The sequence below is a fragment of the Heterodontus francisci genome, chromosome 1 (assembly GCF_036365525.1).
Source record: "Heterodontus francisci isolate sHetFra1 chromosome 1, sHetFra1.hap1, whole genome shotgun sequence".
Lineage (NCBI taxonomy): Eukaryota > Metazoa > Chordata > Chondrichthyes > Heterodontiformes > Heterodontidae > Heterodontus > Heterodontus francisci.
In genome coordinates this window covers 151,040,803-151,066,235 of record NC_090371.1, presented here as the reverse complement: position 1 = coordinate 151,066,235, position 25,433 = coordinate 151,040,803, and the positions used below count along the sequence as shown (strand labels likewise).

Sequence of the window (25,433 nt, the reverse complement as noted above, 5' to 3'; positions counted from 1 at the left end):
AGCTTTTCTGTACCATATATCCTCAACAGAATTAGTGCATCTATTGATGGCAGTCTTAGAAAAGTTGTTGGTTTTCACCAAAGCAGATCTTGCAATGACTAGAACTCTACTCTCATAATACTGTTGGACAAAGCATTCTCTAAACACAAACGTCCCTTTTTATTTTTTTTTCTATATGTGCTACACTATTGCTTGTATCACAAGTTTTAACCTTCATTACTGCACGTGTAAATGTAATGGCAAAATTACTCCGTGGTGACTAAGTAAATCAATCCTAAAAAAACAGGGTTAGCTAATCTCAATGGCAACAATTTTCAAGTATAATTCATTTCATAGAACAGTCAACCAATATGCAGACAGGAAAATTGACTTTTACTCTATTTAATACTACCTTTTAAAATAATAAATCAAAATATAGTACCTTGAAGATCCATGAAAGCAAATTCTTCCTAATGAAGAATTGGACTCAGGATATAAATGAATAAAGTAAATTTAAAAATGCAAATCAGTGCATCGTCTTAACCACCCTGGCATGATATCACAAGACCTTGCTATGTTGCTCACTTTTGCAGCGTCTTGTGAGTTTACCCTTCAGGACTTGCCACACACAATCCTACTATCTGTGCTTTGACCTTCCACATGGTGTTTTCGTAGTTGGCAACCATCCATGAGCTCTTGAGGATATTGATCTTCAACTATATAGCACACATATCCTCTTTATCGTTATCAGAAGTGCTGAGTGTTGTGGATTTTCAGAAGGCATTTGATAGTGCCAATAGCCAATCACTGTAGCAGATTCTTATGTATGGGTTACCTTGGAAAGTCCTTAGCGTGTGTGTGGTGAGAAAAGGCAATGAACTACCCACTGTGATATAACAATTGGGGTCAGGCAAGCCTCCATCTTGTTGCCTGTACTTCCTGGCATTGTGATTAAAAATCAAGCTTTGTATGGACTTGAAATCAATTGTGATTGGAGAAAAAAAATAATTTTTAAGCACATTACACAGGCTGTGTTCCTACATGGTTCACAAATGTGGCAATAAAGCCATTCAAAAGAAATTCAGCAATTTCCAGTGTAGATGCCTAAAATGATCAAAACATGCAATGGGAAGCTTAGGCAGAGTAACTTGTCATGCACACTGAAGGAAATTGTGTCTGCTGGTTAACCACAATACTTAGTTTTAGGTTCTAAGAATTTAGTGTGGTGTGATTTAACATCAACGTGAAACTAGCAACAGCTAACCTTGATATCCTTTGTTTAATTACTTCAAGTGAGTAATTTGTATTGAAAAATATTGGAATTTTGTACTTGCTGTTATGACTGAGGCAGGAGGAATGCACTGTTAATTCAGCCCCACTTCTCCACAGGTGACAACATATCAAATATTCCTACTTACCGAAACAATCAGTTTGATGCTCTATTTGTCCCCAGAATAAAGCAGACCAACCAGGTTTCTTTAATAAACAACAACATTATCCATTTTTTGTAAAACCAAGTCTTAAACAATAATGTTGTAAATATGTACATGAATTGACAAATTAAAACCCCTTATTTTTTATCCTAGACCCCTCACACGCACACACACTCATACACAACCAGTTAACCGGGGAAAAAAGGGATTTTTGTTTACAGCTGTTACAAAGAAATAGAAGGAGTAAAAAAGTAACTTGTACTGAATGGCAGATATGGAAGTCCTTTGTTTTGGCGAGGTGTCCCAAAGTTGAATTGGTGGTTGCCACTAGGAATCTTTCCAGGTGAGGTTGATGAGCCGTCTGTTTGGGGAGGCAGTCAAAGAAATTCAGCTTCAGAAGGCTTCATGTAGGTCTTACATCAGGTGTGCAGCAACAAAGGTTTCCAGTTCTCTCTCATTCGATGCAAAGTGCTTTTAAAGATGCAAGGTTTCTACAAACGTTCAGGATTTCTTCAAAATACAGGAGGCAACAGGACAATTTCATACAGAGCTTGCTTTTCAAGAGCAGGGATTCTTCAAAAAGAGATGAGTTATCTGGATTTTCTTCTGATCTCCTGGCAGGTCAATAAACGAATTCCAACTGTCTCTTTTAGTCCAAACACCAGCTGGCTTTTAACAGTTCAAAATGAAACCAACTTTTTCCAGGCAAGTCCTGTGATCATAAATCCTGTCTTGTCACAACACAACCCCCTGCTATGTTTACTTGAAATCATGTGCCTTCCAGTAAAACTTGTTTACTGGTCAACCTTTTGTTGACTTTTCTTTTAAAACAATACTCCCACAAAGTTCAGCAATCTCCAGATGATCCAGTGTCCATGAAATCCTTTTCAGTTTTTAAAATATAGATTCTCAAGTTTCAACAAAAAATGGAAATCTCGTAACACTATATCCACCCTTGTAGCAAAGCCAAAAAGGTTTATGTTGCTGGTAGCCTTGGAGAGAATTCTGTTTTTGTACAGTGCAAAATATTTAAAATAAAACTTAATCTTCAAATGGCCAAGTGAAGTTGAAAAATAATAAGTTTAAGAAAAACTTAGCTTCCACGTGAGCTAGGGAAATGGACTAGGAGGTGAGCTTAAAGCATCAGCACCACATTGGGTTAGGAGTACTGAATTGTAAATATACTTAGAATAGGTGGAGACCATCCTGTTTGTAGAGGTCCCACCTACCCCAGAAAGAGCCCCAATTATCCAGGAAACCAAAACCCTCCCTCCTACACCATCCCTGCAGCCACGTGTTCAACTCCTCTCTCTCCCTATTCCTCGCTTCGCTAGCACGTGGCACGGGCAACAACCCGGAGATAACAACTCTGTTTGTTCTCGCTCTAAGCTTCCACCCTAGCTCCCTGAATTTCTGCCTTAAATCCCCATCTCTCTTCCTACCTATGTCGTTGGTGCCTATGTGGACCACAACTTGGGGCTGCTCCCCCTTCCCCTCAAGGATCCCAAAAACATGATCCGAGACGTCACGAACCCTGGCACCTGGGAGGCAGCACACCAACCGTGAGTCTGTCTCGTTCCCACAGAACCTCCTATCTGTTCCCCTAACTATGGAATCCCCAATGACTAATGCTCTACTCCTCTTCCCCCTTCCCTTCTGAGCAACAGGGACAGACTCTGTGCCAGAGACCTGTACCCCATTGCTTACCCCTGGTAAGTCTTCCCCCCCCCCCCCCAACAGTATCCAAAACGGTATACCTGTCGTTGAGGGAAACGGCCACAGGGGATCCCTGCACTGCCTGCTGGTTCCCTCTCCTTCCCCTGACGGTAACCCATCTACCTACTTCTTTTACTGAGGTGTGACTACCTCCCTATAACTCCTCTCAATAACCCCCTCCGCCTCCCGAATGATCTATTCTACTTCCACACACTAATTAACTTTTGTATTTCAGCAAGTATCTTAATTAAGCAAGATTGAATGAAAAGCCCAGCACAGCTTTGTTGTAGAGTTCCGAAGCAGGGTCACTGACCCGAAACGTTAACTCTGCTCTTTCCACAGATGCTGCCAGACCTGCTGAGTGATTCCAGCATTTCTTGTTTTTATTTCAGATTTCCAGCATCCGCAGTATTTTGCTTTTATTTTGTTGTATGGTTATTTGTTTGAAGTATCTACCCAGAGTCTCTCCCACTATTGCAGAAGCCCCATCTGGTCATGACCCTTTTCTGGGCTATGTACAGCTATCGTTACCTAAGAATAATTATTCCACTAGTTTTGTTTCTAGAGAAATGAAACCTTAAGCAGTTTCCAGTAAAACCAAGCTTCGAGCACTAGCCTATTCCTTTACCTATTTCAAGCTGATCTATTTATAAGTTTGTGTGTAAACATATATTTTCATATACACATACATCCACATTTTTTTTTTAAATGGCATATTGCTCATTTCTAACAGAGGATCAAAGGGTCAGGGAGAGTTCGTTGACAGAGGTGACTGGAAGGGTAGGTAGGGATGCAAGACCGGATGAGCCAGACATAGGGCAACTATGTCTTCAGCTGAGTTGGTTAGTGCCTGGGGTTCCTAGCCTTGAGGTAGGGACAGTGCAGATCAGTCCTCAATAGAGTAGGTCACCAAAGAGACTGATAACAGCAGGAAGCCTGGAAGAGTCAGAGTCAGGCAAAAAAGTGAGCCAAAGAATAGGACCAGAAGTTGAGGAGGCCAAAGAACTGGGAGTTGGGTGTAGACCTGCACCAAAGTGACACCAGTGTGAAGAGGCCTGCAAATATACAGCGATAGCGAATTGCCATTGTGAAAGTTTCCATAGGCAGTGTCTGTTATAATTGTCACAAAGTTTTTTGTTATTTCATGGGATATGGGTGTCTCAAGGCCAGCATTTGTTGCCCATCCCTGATTGCCCTTGACAGTGGCTTGCTAAGCCATTTTGGAGGGCAGTTAAGAGTCAACCACATTGCTGTGGGTCTGGAATCACATGTCGGCCAGACCAGCTAACGACAACAGATTTCCTTCCCTAAAGGACATTAGTGAACCAGATGGGTTTTTACAACAATCGATGACCGTTTCATGGCACCAATTATTGAGACTAGCTCTCAATTCTAGATTTTTTAAAATAATGAACTAAATTTATTTATTGAATTTAAATTCCACCAGTTGCCATGGTGGGATTTGAACCTGTCCCCAGTGCATTAGCATGTGCTTCTGGATTACTGGACCAATGACATTACCACTACTCCATTGTCTCCCCTTGACATTGTTGACATTACTCAAAATCCTGACCCATGAAGTTTTGCAGGAGGTGCGCACATACGGAAGTCTTCTAAATGATCAAGAAGTATGTGTGCTATACAGCTGAAGATCGATAATCCTCAAAAGCTCATGGATGGTTGCCAACTACAAAAATACCATGTGGAAGGTCATAGCTGAAATAGTAGGCCTATGTGTATAAAGTCCTGAAGGGTAGAGCCACAAGACAGCTGCAGGAGCAAGCAACATAGCAAGGTCTTGTGATATCTGGCCTGGGTAGTTAAGACAATGCACTGATTTGCATTTTTAAGTTTATTTTTATTAATTTATATTTTGAATTCAATTCTTCGTTGGGATAAATTCGCTTTCATGGACTCCAAGGTGCTATATTTTGGTTTAGTATTTGAAAAAGTAGTATTCAATGAGAAGAGTAAAAATAAAATCACTTATCTTTTTCTGTTCTGAATATTGGTTGACTGTTCATTTCTGAAATTAATTATACTTAAATTCTGGCCATTGGGATTAGCTGACCTTGATTTTTAGGATTGATTTACTTAGTCACCATGGAGGTATTTAGCCATTACGTTTACAAATTTGTAGAACTGAAGGTTAAAACTTGTGATCTAAGCAATAAGAGTGTAGCACATTCAAAAAGCCTTTATTAAAAATTGGGTGGTTGTGTTTAGAGAATATTTAAAAGTGATAAATGGCTAATAACTCTTGTACTACTAGCTTCTGACAATTCATTTAATGAGTTGGTTTAACCAAGCAATCTGCAATGCTTTAAAATTTTATAGCGGACTTCAACTGCAATGTATTGTGGAGCTACAAAAGTATACAATCGTGTTGGTTGTTCAACCACCAAAACAATGGCACTTCATTAGTCTGTAGTGTCAAAGAAAAACTGCTAAAATGATACATATGTGCTTGTCAAAATGCTATTGAAATTTTCATTTCTACTCAGGAGACAATATTTGTGTGCTTTGTAGGGTTGTGTGTGTCATGGCAATGATTGATTTGCCATTAGTAAAGATCAGAGGAAAGGCTGGCAGTGATTTGGAAGTATTATAACTTGGGTGGAAGTGTGGTTGAGTGTTATTTTGACCCACTTGAATTGGTCAGTGTAAATACAAATTCACTATGAAGCTGTCAGGGAGTTTATTAAATTGTGGAGATAAGTGAAAGGACTAATATTCAGTGCCATTGAGTGTGAATGCTAGTCATTTATTTCAATCCATAGGTTAACATTTTGCACATTAGTTGAAAATTCTTAAAAGTACTTCATGTTGCAGGTTTTTCTGCCCTCCTCCGTGTGTATATCTAATGGGCAGCGGATGGAAGAAAAAGAAAGATCAAATGGAACGAGATGGATGCAATGAACAAGAATCACAGCCATGTGCATTTATTGGGATTGGAAATAGTGACCAAGAAATGCAGCAGCTTAACTTGGAAGGAAAGGTAGGACAAGTAGGCTTCTTACCTGACCTAGGATACTGCTAAACAAGTACTAAGGTAAACAGTGAGCATGGATTTAAAGTACATGTTTTTTTTTAAATGCTCCATTGGTCTCACAAGCTAGTTGCAATTGCAGTTCAAAATAACACTTATGATTGTACAGTGCATTAAGGGATATATTGGTGAGGTTAGGACAGCATTCATTCAACGCAATCTAGGATGGTCTGTGTGGTCTCTGACATATACCATGTGTAATTCAGGATTGTTTGGCATTGCTGACTAGAACGAAGAATTTTTTTAAATTAAATTGCGTGGATCTGAAAACGTGTCAGCATGCTCATTTTTTTCCCCCTGTCTATAACTTTGCTTGAAAGAGACTGTCTCTCAATCGATAAATAAAACTTGCATTAGGTAGGAAGCTAGTAGACATGAAAAGTGAAGCAATTGCCTGATGCATACAGCTACAGGATTTGAGAAGGATTAAGTGCTCAGATTAAAAAATCAAAAACATTTGAAAAGAAGTCTTGGGTGTGGCTTGTTTTGTGGTACAAAATAAAACATCTGTAAAGGCTAATGAAATGTTGAGCTTTATTTCAAGAGGGCTGGATTATAAAGGGTGGGAAATTATGATGCAGTTGTATAGGGCCTTGGTCAGACCCCCATCTGGAGTACTACATACAATTTTAGGCACCACACCCCAGGAAGGATATGGTTGCATTCAGTCGGTTCCAGTGCAGATTCACCAGAATGATGCCAGGATTATAAGGATGGGTTGAATAAACTTGTATTCCCTTGAATGTAGACGATTGAGGGGGATTTGATCAAGGTGTTAAAATGTTAAAAAAAAACTGAATAGGGTTGCTCCAGAGTAACTTTTTCCCTCTAGTGGGGGAATGAAGAACAAGGGCATATAATTCTCAAATTTGAGCAAGGCCATTTAGGAAAGAAATCAGGAATCACTTTTTCACACATTAACAGATATCTGGAATTTGCTGTCCCAAAATGTTGTGCATGCTGGAACAATTGGAGCTTTAAAGACTGAGAGCAATTTTTTTTAGTATAAGTGTCAGGATATGGAATTGAGATACTGATGAGCCATGATCTAAATGAATGGCAGAGCAGGCTTGAGGGTCTGGATGACCTCCTGCTGTTGCTATGAATCTGAATTTAAGTTGTTCAACCGCCACATACTAATAGACACTTCCTTTTTAAGATGTTCCTGTTCCAAACAAACAGGTTCCCAACCCCGAGCTGTTGAGTAAACATAGTTTTATTTGGAGACTTGTGCTGCTCTTTTTCCTTCACTTGCAGCAAATCTATTGTCTCCCACACTGAAAGGTGTTTTGGTGCCATTTTACTTCTGAAAATGGTTCAGATTTCTGCAGCTTGTGAATTAAATTTTGCTTGTATTGTTAGCTCTTGTATCCTCATTTTTTTCCAGCACTTTCTTTTTCAGCAGTCCACCTATTTTGAACTGACCTGTTAGTGTTACATGTGACTGTTGGTCCTTGCTAATTCATGGTTTTAAAGTTTATATTTTGGCAAAGGTGACCGCGGTGACTGCAACAACTACCGTGGAATCTCCCTGCTCAGCATAGTGGGGAAAGTCTTTGCTCGAGTCGCTCTGAACAGGCTCCAGAAGCTGGCCGAGCGCGTCTACCCTGAGGCACAGTGTGGCTTTCGTGCAGAGAGATCGACTATTGACATGCTGTTCTCCCTTCGTCAGATACAGGAGAAATGCCGTGAACAACAGATGCCCCTCTACATTGCTTTCATTGATCTCACCAAAGCCTTTGACCTCGTCAGCAGACGTGGTCTCTTCAGACTACTAGAAAAGATCGGATGTCCACCAAAGCTACTAAGTATCATCACCTCATTCCATGACAATATGAAAGGCACAATTCAACATGGTGGCTCCTCATCAGAGCCCTTTCCTATCCTGAGTGGTGTGAAACAGGGCTGTGTTCTCGCACCCACACTTTTTGGGATTTTCTTCTCCCTGCTGCTTTCACATGCGTTCAAATCCTCTGAAGAAGGAATTTTCCTCCACACAAGATCAGGGGGCAGGTTGTTCAACCTTGCCCGTCTAAGAGCGAAGTCCAAAGTACGGAAAGTCCTCATCAGAGAACTCCTCTTTGCTGACGATGCTGCTTTAACATCTCACACTGAAGAATGCCTGCAGAGTCTCATCGACAGGTTTGCGTCTGCCTGCAATGAATTTGGCCTAACCATCAGCCTCAAGAAAACGAACATCATGGGGCAGGATGTCAGAAATGCTCCATCCATCAATATTGGCGACCACGCTCTGGAAGTGGTTCAAGAGTTCACCTACCTAGGCTCAACTATCACCAGTAGCCTGTCTCTAGATGCGGAAATCAACAAGCGCATGGGTAAGGCTTCCACTGCTATGTTCAGACTGGCCAAGAGAGTGTGGGAAAATGGCGCACTGACACGGAACACAAAAGTCCGAGTGTATCAGGCCTGTGTCCTCAGTACCTTGCTCTACGGCAGCGAGGCCTGGACAACGTATGCCAGCCAAGAGCGACGTCTCAATTCTTTCCATCTTCGCTGCCTTCGGAGAATACTTGGCATCAGGTGGCAGGACTATATCTCCAACACAGAAGTCCTTGAAGCGGCCAACATCCCCAGCTTATACACACTACTGAGTCAGCGGCGCTTGAGATGGCTTGGCCATGTGAGCTGCATGGAAGATGGCAGGATCCCCAAAGACACATTGTACAGCGAGCTCGCCACTGGTATCAGACCCACCGGCCGTCCATGTCTCCGTTATAAAGACGTCTGCAAACGCGACATGAAATCGTGTGGCATTGATCACAAGTCGTGGGAGTCAGTTGCCAGCATTCGCCAGAGCTGGCGGGCAGCCATAAAGACAGGGCTAAATTGTGGCGAGTCGAAGAGACTTAGTAGTTGGCAGGAAAAAAGACAGAGGCGCAAGGGGAGAGCCAACTGTGCAACAGCCCCAACAAACAAATTTCTCTGCAGCACCTGTGGAAGAGCCTGTCACTCCAGAATTGGCCTTTATAGCCACTCCAGGCGCTGCTTCACAAACCACTGACCACCTCCAGGCGCGTATCCATTGTCTCTCGAGATAAGGAGGCCCAAAAGAAAAGAAAAAGAATTTTGGCACAAGATTTTTCTGTAGTTGTCTCTGTTTGCATGACATTTTATGATGCATGAAACCTGCTGTTGCCTTACTACAAGTGAGAGGTTTCATAAAAGACACAAACTTTTGAAAGGTGTCTGTTTTTTATAGCCGTTCATTCATTTGCTGTTCTTTGCAAATAGCGATATGTTTCATTTCTTGTTCAGAGAAAGGCTCGAATTCATCCAGAGGAGTTGTTGAAACACTTGAATGCCTGAGCTAAAGCATTGATTTGAAGTTAGCACTTCGCATGCTTATAGCTTTATGTCAGGCACATTAAGCCAAGTCTGCAAGCAAAATTGATTTGTTGACAAATTGCTCATTGGGACGGAAGTCAAATGTGGGTAACGTAGGCTAGGTAGTGAAGTTTCTTCAGCAGTTGGTCCTGGATGCCCATTAGGCAGGGACCAGGTGGGAAGTCCAGGATATGGTGTTGCTTCGCTTATCTCAGAATCTTGGATGTTGCTACTATTTTCCAGAAAAGTTTGGAGGTTAATCTCTCAAAATGGGTTACCTCAGAATCAGGTTGTGACGAGGCTAGAAACCATTTTGGAAGCATCAACAAAGCCTTCTGCCTTCACTGGATGCCCTTACAAAAACAAAGAGTTAGTGTTAAATTTGTACAGTAGTGTAGTTAGATCACTTTTGGTGTGCAGTTTTAGGCATCCCATTATAGAAAGGAAACAAAAGCCATCGAAAGGTACTGCATAGTTCAGCACGAATCTTACCACAAATCAAAATTAGTTATGAAGAAATGTCTAGAGCTTTTTTTGGGCCTGAGCAGGTTAAGGGGTGACCTGACAGAGGTCCTCAAGATTCCAAAAGGTTATGATTAGGTAAATTTCCACTGGTTAGTGAGGTACTAACCAGAGGGCACACAGTTCCAATGGGAGAGGAGTGAAAAGATAAAAAAGTAGGTAGATAGTTAGCATGTGTAATTCTCTGCAACAAATGTGTTGAAACAGTCCATAACTTCTTTAAAAGTGAATAAAGTAGTTGCAAAGAAAGAAGAATATTGGGAAGTACAAAGAACAAGCAAGAGATTAGTCTAACTAGCCCGTAGAGAAAAATTCCAGCAAAGATTTAATGAGCTGAATGTGTTGTAATATTTTATAATTTGACTTATCCCAGATTTTTCCCTCTGGAATTGTAATTTCAATTAAGGAGTAAAGAAAATCATACTGTAAATAATATATTTGTTTCCAAATATAAGTAATCTTGTATATGTTTATCTTCTCAGCTTTTAAAATGCTTACAAGTATTTGCTACTGTGGTGCTACAGTGACATGTCTGGTTAATCAGTAAATTGCAGCAAAGGGGACTTATGAATTATAATTTACAGCTAATTAGAGTTGCTGCAGTGGAACCTTTTTGAAAAGTAAATTGTTAATGGGTCTCAAGGTATTGTCTGAAATGGTAGACCTTCAAATTCAGTAAATTTGGAGTGTTCTGTAGACATGGATGTCGTACTTGCAAGGATGTAGATGCATTGGAGACAGTACAGAGAAGGTTTGCAAGACTAATACCTGGAATGGGCAGGCTGTCTTACGAGGAAAAATTGAACAGGCCAGGCTTATATCCGCTGGAATTTAGAATAGTAAGAGGTGACTTGATTGAAACATATAAGATCCTGAGGGGTCTTGACAGGGTGGATGTGGAAAGGATGTTTACCCTTGTGGGAGAATCGAGAACTAGGGGTCACTGTTTAAAAATAAGGGGTCACCCATTTAAAGGAGAGATGAGGAGAAATGTTTTCTCTGAGGGTTGTGAGTCTTTGGAATTCTCTTCCTCAGAAGGCAGTGGAAGCAGGGTCTTTGAATATTTTTGCGGCAGTGGTAGATAGATTCTTGATAAGCAAGCGGATAGAAGGTTATTGGGGGTAGGTGGAAATCTGGAGTAATTAGTTCAGCCAAGAACTTATTGAATGGCGGAGCAGGCTCGAAGGGCCGAGTGGTTCGTATGCAGGAGTCTTGTGCCACTGAATGAATTTTCAGTATTCTCAATTTGAGAGTTGTGACATTAGCAGGTAGGTGCATGGAGTGCTTCAGACACTTGCTTGATGGGCAGGCTTTCCCCGTTTTATTTTTGGCTAATGTGCTTCTATAAAACGCATTGCTTTTTTCCAATTCTGTAGCAAGATCAATTCAAGGAATACTAGGGAGAGGCTGAGCTGGCCTCCAATGGACTCTGATAAGTACAATTGGTTTACTATAATACCAAAAGGTCGCATCTCCATTCTTTCCTTGGCTGAACTCAATGGCAGGGAGGTTATTTCAGCATGGACCAAGATTGAATCTGGTAGTGTCTAGTCTGTATGACTTTGTACTACACTGGGGCAATGCCTTTATCCATTAAATGGGACAGATCAGTTTATTATTTTGACTCAAACATTAAATACGAGAGTTCAAATGCTGTCTACTTGCATTGTCTTCACATGCTTCTGTAACAGGCAAGTAGGTTTGTTTGGAATCTCCATATGCATCACAAAGATCTGGCCTGTGACACTAATGTTCCTGAATCTGTAGCCAGCATGTTTAGGGGTTTTCTTAACCCCTTCTGCTCATTGTCAGAAGTATTCACATAAACTTCCAGATTTCAGACTGCTATAGCAAACCAAAGCATGTCTGTTTTTGTTCAGTTTATTGTACTTCTCTGCTTACTGGTTAAGATTTAATGAATTTTTATAAGAGACTTTGTTCTGATAGAGAGGACTTTTGTTCATTAGTTTAATACCATAGTTACACAATATTACCTTGGTTCAGTATATCAAATCCAGAAAAGAATTTCATAGAGCTATCTGGAAGCTCTGTGTGGTCAGTAAAAACAATATTATGCTTCACAGATATTGTTTAGATGTGTTGTTAAATATAAGCTGTATACACAAATATTTTTGAAAGCTTAGATCTAAATGATGGAATGTGACAATGTAATGAGAGAAAGAAGGGAGCATGTGCTGAACTTCACAGCCATGCCTTTGCAGGGCAGTGCACTGCCAAGAAAGATCAAAGAAATAAATCAGAGGAGCAGATTGTAGCATGTAAAGTCTTAGGAGCATTTGATTTTAATCCACCCCTTCCTTTGTTTTAACATTACTTTGTTAATGTGTGATCAGTTTTGACCCCAATTCACATTTCTCCTCTTCCTCTGATATAATTGCTCATTTAATCCATAACCCACTACTTTGAATGCACTTGAACTTGATCCTAAGAAGATTCAGTGTAGAGTATTTAAGGCCTTGTATTGCCTTTTTGAAAAATGTGTGTAATTTTACTTTGGTTTTAAAGTTTAAATCACAATTCAACTATGAAAAACTTGAAATCAGTTCCATGAAATCTCTCACATTCACACAGCCCATGTTGCTTCTGCTTTTATTTGCTCAGCTGTACAAAGTCTTATGTCCTTTTATTTTTTCAGAATTATTGCACAGCCAAAACATTGTACATATCTGACTCCGACAAGAGAAAGCACTTCATGTTATCAGTAAAAATGTTTTATGGTAATAGTGACGACATTGGCGTCTTTCACAGCAAACGGATCAAAGTAATCTCCAAACCTTCCAAAAAGAAACAGTCCTTGAAAAATGCAGACTGTAAGTACATATGCATTTGGCTGCCAAATATTACATTTCATAGCACAATGATAGACTTTAGATTTTGAAACGTGTACAATATTGCGCATAATCTTTCATTCCAAAATATTTATAGTTGGTTAAGTTTAAAAATTAGCATTATTTCATTTGTTGGTGCATTGCATAATGGCCCATTTCAGAAACAGTTTATTTGGTCATTCTGTAGCTTCGAGGATGAGGATTACCATGAATATGCACATTTTAGTCAAAAGTAAATTGTGTGTTTATCAGACCTGCAATTTGGTGGGGAGAGGGGAGGGGGCAGCTGAACTGGAATGTTTTGAATTTCACATTTAATAAGATTGACAAATTCCTGTAGAATCTACTCTCTCCATCAGAGGGAAAATTATAAAACTACGTATGATTGCATTTGCACAGCACAAATTTGCACAGGATCTTTACGAACTAAAGATATGCTGTATTAATGCATTATATACTGAGCTGGATAGTACTTGGGTTTGTTTGCATTTCTACATGATGAATTTCCAATCTCTGCTCCCTTGGCTGAGCGAGGTGGTTATCCACAGAGAAAATATCCAATGAGTCTAATTGACTTGTTCTTGAGTACCTCACAGTGGCCTGTTATAGAACTTTTTGAACAGAGGCCATGAAAAGCTTACTTTGTTCTTGAATGATATATTCCTTTCTTTAAAAAAAAAACCTCTTTTTCCAATTTTTTTCCCCTTTTGAAATTGTTGACTGTTTACTGGGTTACGGTTCCACAGATCTAATTTACTTTTTGGTACCTCACCCAAGTGCACATTGTTCATTGTAAGCCTTAACAATAAACTCTTCCACTGTGGCTACATAGTTGCTGAGCCACATATGGTTCTCCTGATATGCACATGTTTTATTTTCAGAAGAGCTTGCTGTATGGCAGTTGGTAATGGGAGCAATAGTTGGTTTTCCCTGAACTAATGGCACTGAGCTCAATTCAAGTGTTCATATCGGCACCCTAGCTGAGATCAGCTAACTCAGTGTAGACAAAGGATCAAACCTGGGTCCTTCATGGTCTTGGGCTCAGCTGCTCGCCTGAATAAACATTGAGGAAACAAATGTTAGTTTTTTAAAGGTTGAGAGCACTTCGAAACTTGTGGATGAAAGTATCAATTTTCAGTTTGATAGTTTTTTTTCTGAAAGGGGATAAAGAATAACTGGAAAAAAGGAAAGAATTGATAGAATATCAAGCAATGAATAAAGTAAGAGAAGAGAAACTGCGAAGAGTAAAGGAAAAATAATGAAATAGAATCTGCTATTTATTATAGTTGTAATGCAGTTTGCCAGTTTCTCCTGTGCACTATACTTAGTCATATTAAATGGCTGCAATCTAAAACACTTGTGCAATAAGTTGAGAATTTGTTTTGTTTTGAAAGTTGTTACTTCAATGAGATAACTCAACCTATCCATGTCTCTCTCTTGTTTTAATTTCCTATAATTGCTTACAATGTTTCTTTTCTTTTTAGTATGTATTGCATCAGGAACAAAGGTGGCATTATTTAACAGACTTCGTTCACAAACCGTCAGCACACGTTATCTACATGTAGAAGGAGGGAACTTCCATGCCAGTTCACAACAGTGGGGAGCGTTTTACATCCATCTGTGTAAGCAGCTATAATTAACCTATCTTTGTGCACTTTGCCATGCAGTCCTGACTTGTACATTTTTTATATCAAATGTAATTTTGTACAAAGCCAATATCTTGCAAATGGAAGTCTCCAATGCATTTTTTTTTAATTGTTTACAATAGGAAAAACAACTTTTGGGTGTTGGGTTGTCTCTTAGAATGTCATGCCTTTGTATTTGTGAATGCAGACTCCATTGAGAAACCTCAACAACAGAGGAGAGTTTTAGGCTGGGAACCTTGCTGTATTTGCTGTTCCTCAGGTGCCAGCATATGGAAGAAAATTGTGTTATCCAGCTATGTGCATAAAGTTTGTATGCAAAAGGATAGTCTAAAACTTTTGATATAAAATTGCGTCGAGCTGCTCTCATGATCTAGTTGGTAACGGCACCAGTTCAAATATCAGTGAACAATACTGACCAAAAGATCTTGGCTTTGCTTACTCATCTGTGTTGCATAAACTGATATTGGCCAGAACAACAATTGGAGGACATAGTTTAACTTCAATGCAAGGGATGAGAAAAGATCAGATGTGATTTCCACTCTTCATATCCCTTGATTCCCCAAAATTTATTAATCTGTCTTGAATGTACTCATCAGCTGAGCATCCATAGACCTCAGGTAGAGAATTCCGAAGATTCATGGTCTCTGAGTGAAGAAATTTCTCCCCAATTCAGTTCTAAATGGCTGACCCCTTATCCTGAGACTATGACCCCTTGTTCCATATCTTCATGGTTGATGCTATTAACTTGATTTGGAGTCAGAACAATGCTGTCACCATTAGCCTCTTTATTTGCTACAAGTGCTGCTGAAGTTTTACCTGTCTCCAGAGATTATTGCTGAGCTATCTAACTCCACATGAATCTGAAAAGATATGCCACATGGTCACTAATGGCTTCAGTTACTGAGCTATTGGATATTAACTATCAACCTTTTGCACTAGCTGCTTTGTGTCATGGAGCTGAAAGCCTGTACCTTTTAGGTTCTAACAAAATGCTTGCTCAATAGGTCACAAAGTTTTCCACCTTGTGCTTCTAGCCAGCAAATTGGGAGGCCTAATTGGAAATTTAATATATATAATCACCAATGGCATTAATATGCAGGCAACCAGTGTGGAGTTGCTCAAAGTCCTTCAAGCACAATCTAGATTTAACTTTTGACAGAAGATTGTGCAATTTTCGAAGAACTGTACTCAACTCTGGTTCTGAGGTGTCTCCTCTTTCATCATGGGAAAACTACTATGTGATTTACGCATAGTCTGTTAAGTATACTTAACTATCCTTGACCCTTACCAACTACACTTTTTTCACTTTCCTCTCCTGCAAACTGGTTTATGGGGTGTTATTAAATTGAAAGCACCTTGCATGCTGTCAAGTTTGTGAAGCAGAATGAGGAACAGTTGTAAATTATAGGCTTGTTTTTTTTTTACCTCCTTTGTATGGTTTTTAGATTTACTTTGTGTATTGTCTGATTTTTGTTTGGAAACATGAGTACTGTAACAAGTAGTTTGTTTGCTAAAATAAAAACAGAATATTTTGGAAATAGTCTTGCAGCACCTGTGGAGAGAGAAAGAATTAATGTTCCAGGTTTGTCCGTTCATTTCCCAATCTGTGTTCTTTGTAGGCATCTTTCTCTCCCCAAAACCACACTATCCTCCCAATGATTTTATTCCACTCCATCCCTGTCCTTCCTTCCCACCCTGCACGCCTACCTCCCCTCTCCACTCTGTACGCTTCTCCCCTCTTCTCCTTGTACCTTCCCCCTGCCCTCTTGCCCCTATATTCAGTTTGTTTGGTACACCAGAAGAGATTGTGAGGGGCAACTGGCCACAGTACGTTGGCAAGGCTTTTCGGGATGTGCGTGCTAAATGGGACATAAACCATGTGACTGCTTCGCCACATTACCCTAGGTCAAACAGTCTCGCTGAAAGAATGGTCCGCACTGTTAAGGTGTTGATTGTTAAGTGCAGGGAGACAAATTAAGATCTCCAAATCGCCATGTTACATCTGAGAGTGGCACCCTTGGTCATGGACTTACTGTCGCTGGTAGAAATGATGTTTGGGAGGCAAGTGCGAACCACACTGCCTAGCCATCATTTGTCCACGTTTTCAACAATGCAAGAGAAGCTTCTTGAAAAACAGGACGACGAAGACTATATGTGACCAAAATGCGGGTGCAGAGCTGCCTCGACTATGCGTGGGACAAAAGGCTTGGGTGATGCATCCAACAGAAAAAAACCTGGTTTCCCACAGAAGTTTGAAGGTAAACACTGAGCCTAGATCCTATGAGGTCATGACACCAAACGGAACAATGTTATGGAGGAACAGACGCTAGCTGAGGGAGTTATCCAGCTATGTGTCATCCACCACTGGGTGGATGCTCCAGGGTGAGGCCAGAGAGCGTAATTATGGAAGATCATTGTGAATACAGCCAGCACAACGATAGTCCCGGGAGTCGATCATGTCCACAGGGCAAGAGCAATGAAATGATGAGGCTAGATCCCAAAAGACTTTGACCATCACGCAATCTGGAAGGATCAGCAACCAGCTTGAAGTTTTAGAGACCTTTAAACTCTCAAATGATAAGTGGAGAGCCATCTTTATGTAACTAGTTTTTGCAACATGCTTGTGTGCTTCTGTTGTTACTGTGTGCAGCATTTATCTTTATGGGAAAAAGGGGGATGTTAGGGCTTTAAGGGAATCTACAAAGAGTGGGTGTGATCATCATCAAAGGAAGTGATGTTGCACAGCATGTGGATCCCAAGGGTACAGGCGCCTTGTGGGCACTTTTGTAATCTATATGTAACAGACCTAATCTTCATGCCAGTCATCTTGGCATGATTGATAAGTGTGTGAACAGTAGGCAAGAAACACAACATTCCTCTCTCTCCACTCCTCCCTTCCCCCCTCTCGCCACCCCTTCCCCCCTCTCGCCACCCCTTCCCCCCTCTCGCCACCCCTTCCCCCCTCTCGCCACCCCTTCCCCCCTCTCGCCACCCCTTCCCCCCTCTCGCCACCCCTTCCCCCCTCTCGCCACCCCTTCCCCCCTCTCGCCACCCCTTCCCCCCTCTCGCCACCCCTTCCCCCCTCTCGCCACCCCTTCCCCCCTCTCGCCACCCCTTCCCCCCTCTCGCCACCCCTTCCCCCCTCTCGCCACCCCTTCCCCCCTCTCGCCACCCCTTCCCCCCTCTCGCCACCCCTTCCCCCCTCTCGCCACCCCTTCCCCCCTCTCGCCACCCCTTCCCCCCTCTCGCCACCCCTTCCCCCCTCTCGCCACCCCTTCCCCCCTCTCGCCACCCCTTCCCCCCTCTCGCCACCCCTTCCCCCCTCTCGCCACCCCTTCCCCCCTCTCGCCACCCCTTCCCCCCTCTCGCCACCCCTTCCCCCCTCTCGCCACCCCTTCCCCCCTCTCGCCACCCCTTCCCCCCTCTCGCCACCCCTTCCCCCCCTCTCGCCACCCCTTCCCCCCCTCTCGCCACCCCTTCCCCCCTCTCGCCACCCCTTCCCCCCTCTCGCCACCCCTTCCCCCCCTCTCGCCACCCCTTCCCCCCCTCTCGCCACCCCTTCCCCCCCTCTCGCCACCCCTTCCCCCCCTCTCGCCACCCCTTCCCCCCCTCTCGCCACCCCTTCCCCCCCTCTCGCCACCCCTTCCCCCCCTCTCGCCACCCCTTCCCCCCCTCTCGCCACCCCTTCCCCCCCTCTCGCCACCCCTTCCCCCCCTCTCGCCACCCCTTCCCCCCCTCTCGCCACCCCTTCCCCCCCTCTCGCCACCCCTTCCCCCCCTCTCGCCACCCCTTCCCCCCCTCTCGCCACCCCTTCCCCCCCTCTCGCCACCCCTTCCCCCCCTCTCGCCACCCCTTCCCCCCCTCTCGCCACCCCTTCCCCCCCTCTCGCCACCCCTTCCCCCCCTCTCGCCACCCCTTCCCCCCCTCTCGCCACCCCTTCCCCCCTCTCGCCACCCCTTCCCCCCTCTCGCCACCCCTTCCCCCCCTCTCGCCACCCCTTCCCCCCCTCTCGCCACCCCTTCCCCCCCCTCTCGCCACCCCTTCCCCCCCCTCTCGCCACCCCTTCCCCCCCTCTCGCCCCCCCCTTCCCCCCCCTCTCGCCACCCCTTCCCCCCGTCTCGCCACCCCTTCCCCCCGTCTCGCCACCCCTTCCCCCCGTCTCGCCACCCCTTCCCCCCGTCTCGCCACCCCTTCCCCCCGTCTCGCCACCCCTTCCCCCCGTCTCGCCACCCCTTCCCCCCCGTCTCGCCACCCCTTCCCCCCCGTCTCGCCACCCCTTCCCCCCCGTCTCGCCACCCCTTCCCCCCCGTCTCGCCACCCCTTCCCCCCCGTCTCGCCACCCCTTCCCCCCCGTCTCGCCACCCCTTCCCCCCCGTCTCGCCACCCCTTCCCCCCCGTCTCGCCACCCCTTCCCCCCCGTCTCGCCACCCCTTCCCCCCCGTCTCGCCACCCCTTCCCCCCCGTCTCGCCACCCCTTCCCCCCCGTCTCGCCACCCCTTCCCCCCCGTCTCGCCACCCCTTCCCCCCCCGTCTCGCCACCCCTTCCCCCCCGTCTCGCCACCCCTTCCCCCCCGTCTCGCCACCCCTTCCCCCCCGTCTCGCCACCCCTTCCCCCCCCTCTCGACCCCCCCTTCCCCCCTCTCGACCCCCCCTTCCCCCCTCTCGACCCCCCTTCCCCCTTCTGGACCAGGTGACTTGTCTACCGTAAGCATAGCCAACCTTTTTAGTACCTCCCCCCTCTCAATGTTTATCCTATCCATTGCCTCTCTTCTCTCTGCTTCTATTGATATTTTGTCAGCCTCCATTTCCTTAGTGAACACTGATGCAAAGTACCCATTAAGTATATTAGCCTTGCCCTGCGCCTCTAAGCATATATTGCCCTCTCTGTCCCTAATAAGTCCCACTCCTCCTCTTACTACTTGTTTACTATTTACATGCCAGTAGAAGATCTTGCAGTTCCCTTTTATGTTGACTGCCATTCTATTTTCATTTTTTTCTCTTTGCCAGTCTTATTTTCCTTTTCCCCATCCCTCTCAACTTATTGTATATGGCCTGGTTTTCACCTGATGAATTCACCTGACATGCATCATGCACCCTCGTTTATTTGTTTCATCACCATCTCTATCTCCCTCATCAACCAAGGATCCCCGTTCTTGGTTCCCCGACCTTTCACCCTTGTTGGTATGTTCCTATCCTGTACCTGAAGCCTCTCTTCCTTAAAGATAACCCATTGTTCCGATACAGCTCTTCCTGCCAGTTTTTGGTTCTGTTTTACTCTGGCTAGATCCCTTCTCATTGCGTTGAAATTAGTCCTCTTCCAATCTAGACAATTCTGCCTTATTTTGTTCCTTCCTTTTCTGCATTACTAGTCTAAACCTTATGATACGATGATCACTCTTACCCAAGTCTTGCCCCACAGACACTTGGCCCACCTCATTTCCCAGCACCAGATCCAGCAATGCCTCTTTTCTAGTTGGGCTGAGAGCATATTGATCAAGGAAGTTCTCATGAACACATTTTAGAAATTTCTCCCCCCTCCTCATCTTTTACTCTGATATTATCCCAATCAATGTTTGGGTAATTGAAGTCCCCAATATCACCACTGTATAGTTCTTGCACATTTCTGTGATTTCCCAGCAGATTTGCTCCTTCTCTATCTTTTTTGAACATTTTTTCCTTGTATATTAAGTACTCAGTCCTCGCCATTTTTAAGCCACATTTGTTATTACCGCTACATCATATTCCCGTCCTGCTATTTTTCCTTGTAGTTCGCCAACCTTATTCACCACACTTTGTGCGTTTGCACACATGCATTGTAAGCCTGTCCTGGCATTGCTCGTAGTCCTTCTCAGTCCACTCCCATCTAATACGGAAGTACCTCCTTCTCTACTGCTGTCTAACATTCTCACTTTGACCCCACCTAATATTTTGCTATTTCCTACTTTAGTGCTATCTGTCTCTTCCACCATTGACCAGAAACTGAACTGGAGTAGCTATATAAATACCGTGGCTACAAGAGCAGGTCAGAGACTAGGAATCCTGCGGTAAGTAACTCACCACCTGACTCGCCAAAGCCTGTCCACCATCTATAAGGCACAAGTCAGGAGTGTTATTGTATAATCTCCACTTGCCTGGATGGGTGCAGCTCCAACAACACTCAAGAAGCTCGACACCATCTAGGACAAAGCAGCCTGCTTGATTGGCACCCCATGCACAAACATTCACTCCCTCCACCACTGACGCACAGTGGTACATGGTGTGTACCATCTACAAGATGCACTGCAGCAATGCACCAAGGCTCCTTAGCACAGCACCTTCCAAACCTGCAACCTCTACCAACTAGAAGGACAAGGGCAGCAAATGGTTGGGAACACCACCACCTGCAAGTTCCCCTCCAAGCCACACACCATCCTGACTTGGAACTATATCGCCGTTCCTTCACTGTCGCTGGGTCAAAATCATGGAATTCCCTTCCGAACAGCACTGTGGGTGTCCCTACCCCACATGGACTGCAGCGGTTCAAGAAGGCAGCTCACCACCACCTTCTCAAGGGCAATTAGTGATGGGCAATAAATGCTGGTCTAGCCAGCGACGCCCACATCCCATGAATGAATTAAAAAAAGCTCTTTTTGTGTACCTTGGCGTTTCTCTCTCGTATTATCGTCTTAATGTTACTTTTTTAATACCTAATCTCCCCCAATATTTCTAACCCCTCCAAACTTTGAAAGTAATTCAAAATCCTTCACTTACTGCTGTTCTTCCTCTTGGATTCCACAGTCCATTTTGGAGGCGAACCCTATTTTCAAAGTAGCAAAAGCACAGTACTGCAGATGCTGGAAATTTGAAACAAAAACAGAAAATGTTAAAAATACTCAGCAGATCAGGCAGCATCTGTGGAGAGAGAAAAAATTGATGTTTCAGGTCTGTGACCTTTTATCAGAACTCCTGATTAAGGTTACAGACCTGAAACGTTAACTGTTTTTCCCTCTACCGATACTGCCTGACCTGAGTATTTCCAGCATTTTCTGTTGATATAGCGAGTTGCTCCAAGCATTCACCGTATTGTCAACCTGGTTCATGTGACCGTTTTCAAACTTGCTTACCTAAATTTCAAGTTGGTCATGTTAGGGAAAGTACTTGCAAGGAGTATTTAGTTATCCTTGCTCTACTATTGATCTGTTCTTATTTGGTGCAAGTCAACATTAATCCTAAAAACATAAGTCTTATTTATTGAGCACAGTTGCTGATTATGGTAATGCAGTCAGCTAGAATATTATTGTGAAAGGTATTCATTATGAGGAAAAGGCAATAATGTGCTTGTAGTTCATTAAGAAAAACATTTATATGATTTGAGCAGATCCATCAATAGACATTTGCAGGTAATGTATATGTCATTGCACAGAGGTATTTTGATCAGGTTCCGTAACTGAATATTATGCAGTTAAATTGGTGTCCAAGTACATAGGGTAAATATATTTTTTGTTATTTTCAGTGGATGATGAAGAATCGGAGGGAGAAGAATTCACGGTGCGCGACGGATACATTCATTATGGCCAGACAGTGAAGCTAGTGTGTTCTGTTACTGGGATGGCACTCCCCAGATTGGTACAGTGGCTTTCTTTTTCTGCGTGCCTATAAGAGTCTAGTGTTTAAACCTAAATGTTTGGCATTTTGTGTGTGTTTATTTTACCATCATTATATCTCAAACACAGAAAAACTTGTGATAGTACAGTTAGATGGTTAGTGGCAGCCCTTTGGCAAATTGCTCAAGATCCCTTTTTTATGTGATTCTAGACTCAGCACATTCTTTGACCATGGGGCAAAAGGGGTGATACCATTGCAAAGTTGATCCTGTTTTAATAGTTGTGAGCTTCCAAAACAAAGTCATTGATAGCGATCAGATGCAGAAACTTTTGTCTTCTAATTATACTCTAATCCAGACACATTGAAGTCAGCTAGCTGAGTACAGAAAAGGCAGCACACCCAAGCCATCCTGCATTATATGACTCTACTACAGCAGAGGATGCATTTGCTGTCTGAGATTTAATTGGCTGCTGATTTATTTAATATTGAAGGATAGGTTAAAAACGCCACATCATTAACTTTGAGGAAATTTTCAAGTACTACGTGAATTAGAATTGAACAAAGATAGTAAGAATTTGCACCTGAAGAGCACCTTATTGCAATACCAGGATGTCTCAAAGGACTTCACAGCCAAGGAATTACTTTTCTAAATGTAGTTCCTGTTTATCCGCAGAAGTGGTAGCCATTCTTTACACAGTAAGGTGAAGTAAATACCAACTGAAATCAATGACTTGTTAATCTGCTTCTGATGGTGTTGATTGACGGAGGAATGTTGGCTGGCCTAGCCAGCGACTCCCACATCCCATGAACGAATAAAAAAAACTGCAATATGAATTGAGTGTTTGGCTAAGTCAGCCAATGCTGAGCAGCCAGGATGCTTATTTTAAAGCTCATCTTACAAATACTAAAACTCCTGCCCCCAAAATACCACTGATGCTCTGAATGTGAGAGAGAGTCAGTTATTTCATTTTAATTTCCATTTATATTGGTGTTATTTGCTTTGGAGACCAGCATTGCTGAATGTTGTGAGTCTGGTCCAAGTGGTCCAAAGCAAACTGATCTGCTTGGGAATCAAATCTACAGATGTTCACAATGAAAAATATAAGCCATGTAAGTTGTCTCATGGAATGAGAGGGAATAGAAACCCTACCCTGAACACACAACTATTTTGCATTGTTAAAAGCGTTCTTTCCAATGCTTTTGGATCTCATGTTACAAGAACATAGGAGATTCAATCTATAGTTTGAGATATCTGAGCTACTGTAGTGCCAGATTAATGGCCGTGATCACAAATTCTCCATTAGTTAAGTCATTTATTTATTTAGAGATACAGCACTGAAACAGGTCCTTCGGCCCACCGAGTCTGTGCCGACCAACAACCACCCATTTATACTAATCCTACATTAATCCCATATTCCCTACTGCATCCCCACCATTCTCCCATCAGCTACCTACACTGGGGGCAATTTACAATGGCCAATTTACCTATCAACCTGCAAGTCTTTGGCTGTGGGGGAAACCGGAGCACCTGGCGGAAACCCACGCGGTCACAGGGAGAACTTGCAAACTCCGCACGGGCAGTACCCAGAACTGAACCCGGGTCGCTGGAGCTGTGAGGTTGCAGTGCTAACCACTGGATGGTTTGAAGATTAGTTGACAGATCTCAACCATGTGTCTTTGGAAACCTTCACTCACTGGCAGTTCCCTCACAGCAGGTGTCCAGAATTTGTAAGTATTTTCCTTTTCTGAGATAGCTCTCCTTTTCATCCAATGTCAATATATGAAGTAAGGTGGCAATTCTGTCATGCTCATGTTCTGAGTTTTCAGACATGTGATTGCTGCTTTTTTTTTGAAGTAATTATAAAATGGCCTTTTCTATCCCACCTTTCACAATCAAGACCCCCTAGGATCCAGTCAACTGACCTTAAATATGTTGCTCTCTTGCAGATAATTCGTAAAGTGGATAAACAGACAGCATTATTAGATGCAGATGACCCAGTATCACAGCTCCATAAGTGTGCATTTTACCTGAAGGATACAGAAAGGATGTACTTATGCCTCTCACAAGAAAGGATAATCCAATTCCAAGTAAGAAAATGTTGTAGAAATTTTTTTGATATTTCACCCAATGTCCAACAATTTGGTATACTTAAATATAGCTAATGTAGACAGATGTTTCATAAATATGACTTTGGTTGTTAGCACTAAGAATCGAAGAGGAATTATACTAAAATCAGTGGGCTGTCTTGCAGACTTTTTTTGCAGTAGTGTGCTGCGGTAGCCGTAGTTCTGCACGTGTTAGTCATGCATTTGAAACTCTCCACAAGAGACATAAGTTCCAGAGGTGACAGTGTCTGAGGGGCTGTTAAAAACAAGCCACATAGCCATATGTCATGAGCGTACAACAACATCTGACATTGTTCTGTTTACAAACTGAGGGAATTAGCAGCTTGGATGCTTAGGAGGATGGATTCAGGCATGGGATTGTTGCAGAGCAGGGCAACCGTATTAAATTCTAAGTATGGTTCATTAGTCTTGAAGATTGCCACACCCCCACCAACATTTGAATCATCTTTGCTGCTTATTTGCACCAGTTATAGATCACCTATGATTATTACATTCGAGAACAGAATTCAACTGAGCAGTACCTACAAAGAAGATGGACAGCAGTGTATGTGGTCTTTCTCAGCAAAAGTTATTGTCTTAAACATTCTTGAATATTAAATTATGTAAAGATCTGCTTATTCATCATTGTAGTACACCAAAGTACTTGTCTACTGCATAGATGATGTACTACAACTAAAAGTTAAAGTTTCTGCTCCTTTTCATTTTCAATCCCAAATTGTTTTGAGACCATGTTTACTGAACTGTTCATAATTTCATTGCAGTTGAGTAATATAGTTGCAGATCTTGAATATTTATGGCACTAATCTCCATTTCTACCAAAGTCTTTCAGCTGAAATGTACTAAATATCACTCACAGATGGGTGGTCCAGTAACTTATTGGATCAATAGGATTTTAACACTGATATCCTTAGTGGTTAATAAAAACAGAAAAAGCTGGAAATACTCAGCAGGTCTGGCATTTGAAGAGAGAGAAACAGAATTAATGTTTCAGGTTGATGACCCTTCAGCCCACTTCTGATGAAGGGTCAGTGACCTGAAATGCTAACTCTGTTTCTTTGTCTACATGATGCTGCCAGACCTGCTGAGTATTTCCAGTATTTTTTGTTTTTATTTCATATTTCCACCATCTGCAGTATTTTCCTTTTGTCCTGAGTGGTTAACATGTTCTTGCAGCACATGAACA

General features: G+C 42.9%; 1 protein-coding gene across 3 annotated transcripts in view; it reads left to right on the top strand.

The window, feature by feature from the left end:
* rbpjb (recombination signal binding protein for immunoglobulin kappa J region b) overlaps positions 1–25,433 on the top strand; it is a 125,246-nt gene that overhangs the window by 80,551 nt on the left and 19,262 nt on the right. For all 3 annotated transcript variants that reach the window (XM_068037146.1, XM_068037155.1, XM_068037137.1), the window contains exons 4-8: positions 5,961–6,126; positions 12,701–12,875; positions 14,378–14,515; positions 22,032–22,144; positions 24,071–24,211. In XM_068037146.1, the coding sequence (XP_067893247.1) occupies positions 5,961–6,126; positions 12,701–12,875; positions 14,378–14,515; positions 22,032–22,144; positions 24,071–24,211 (733 nt within the window). The remainder of the gene's footprint in view (positions 1–5,960; positions 6,127–12,700; positions 12,876–14,377; positions 14,516–22,031; positions 22,145–24,070; positions 24,212–25,433) is intronic.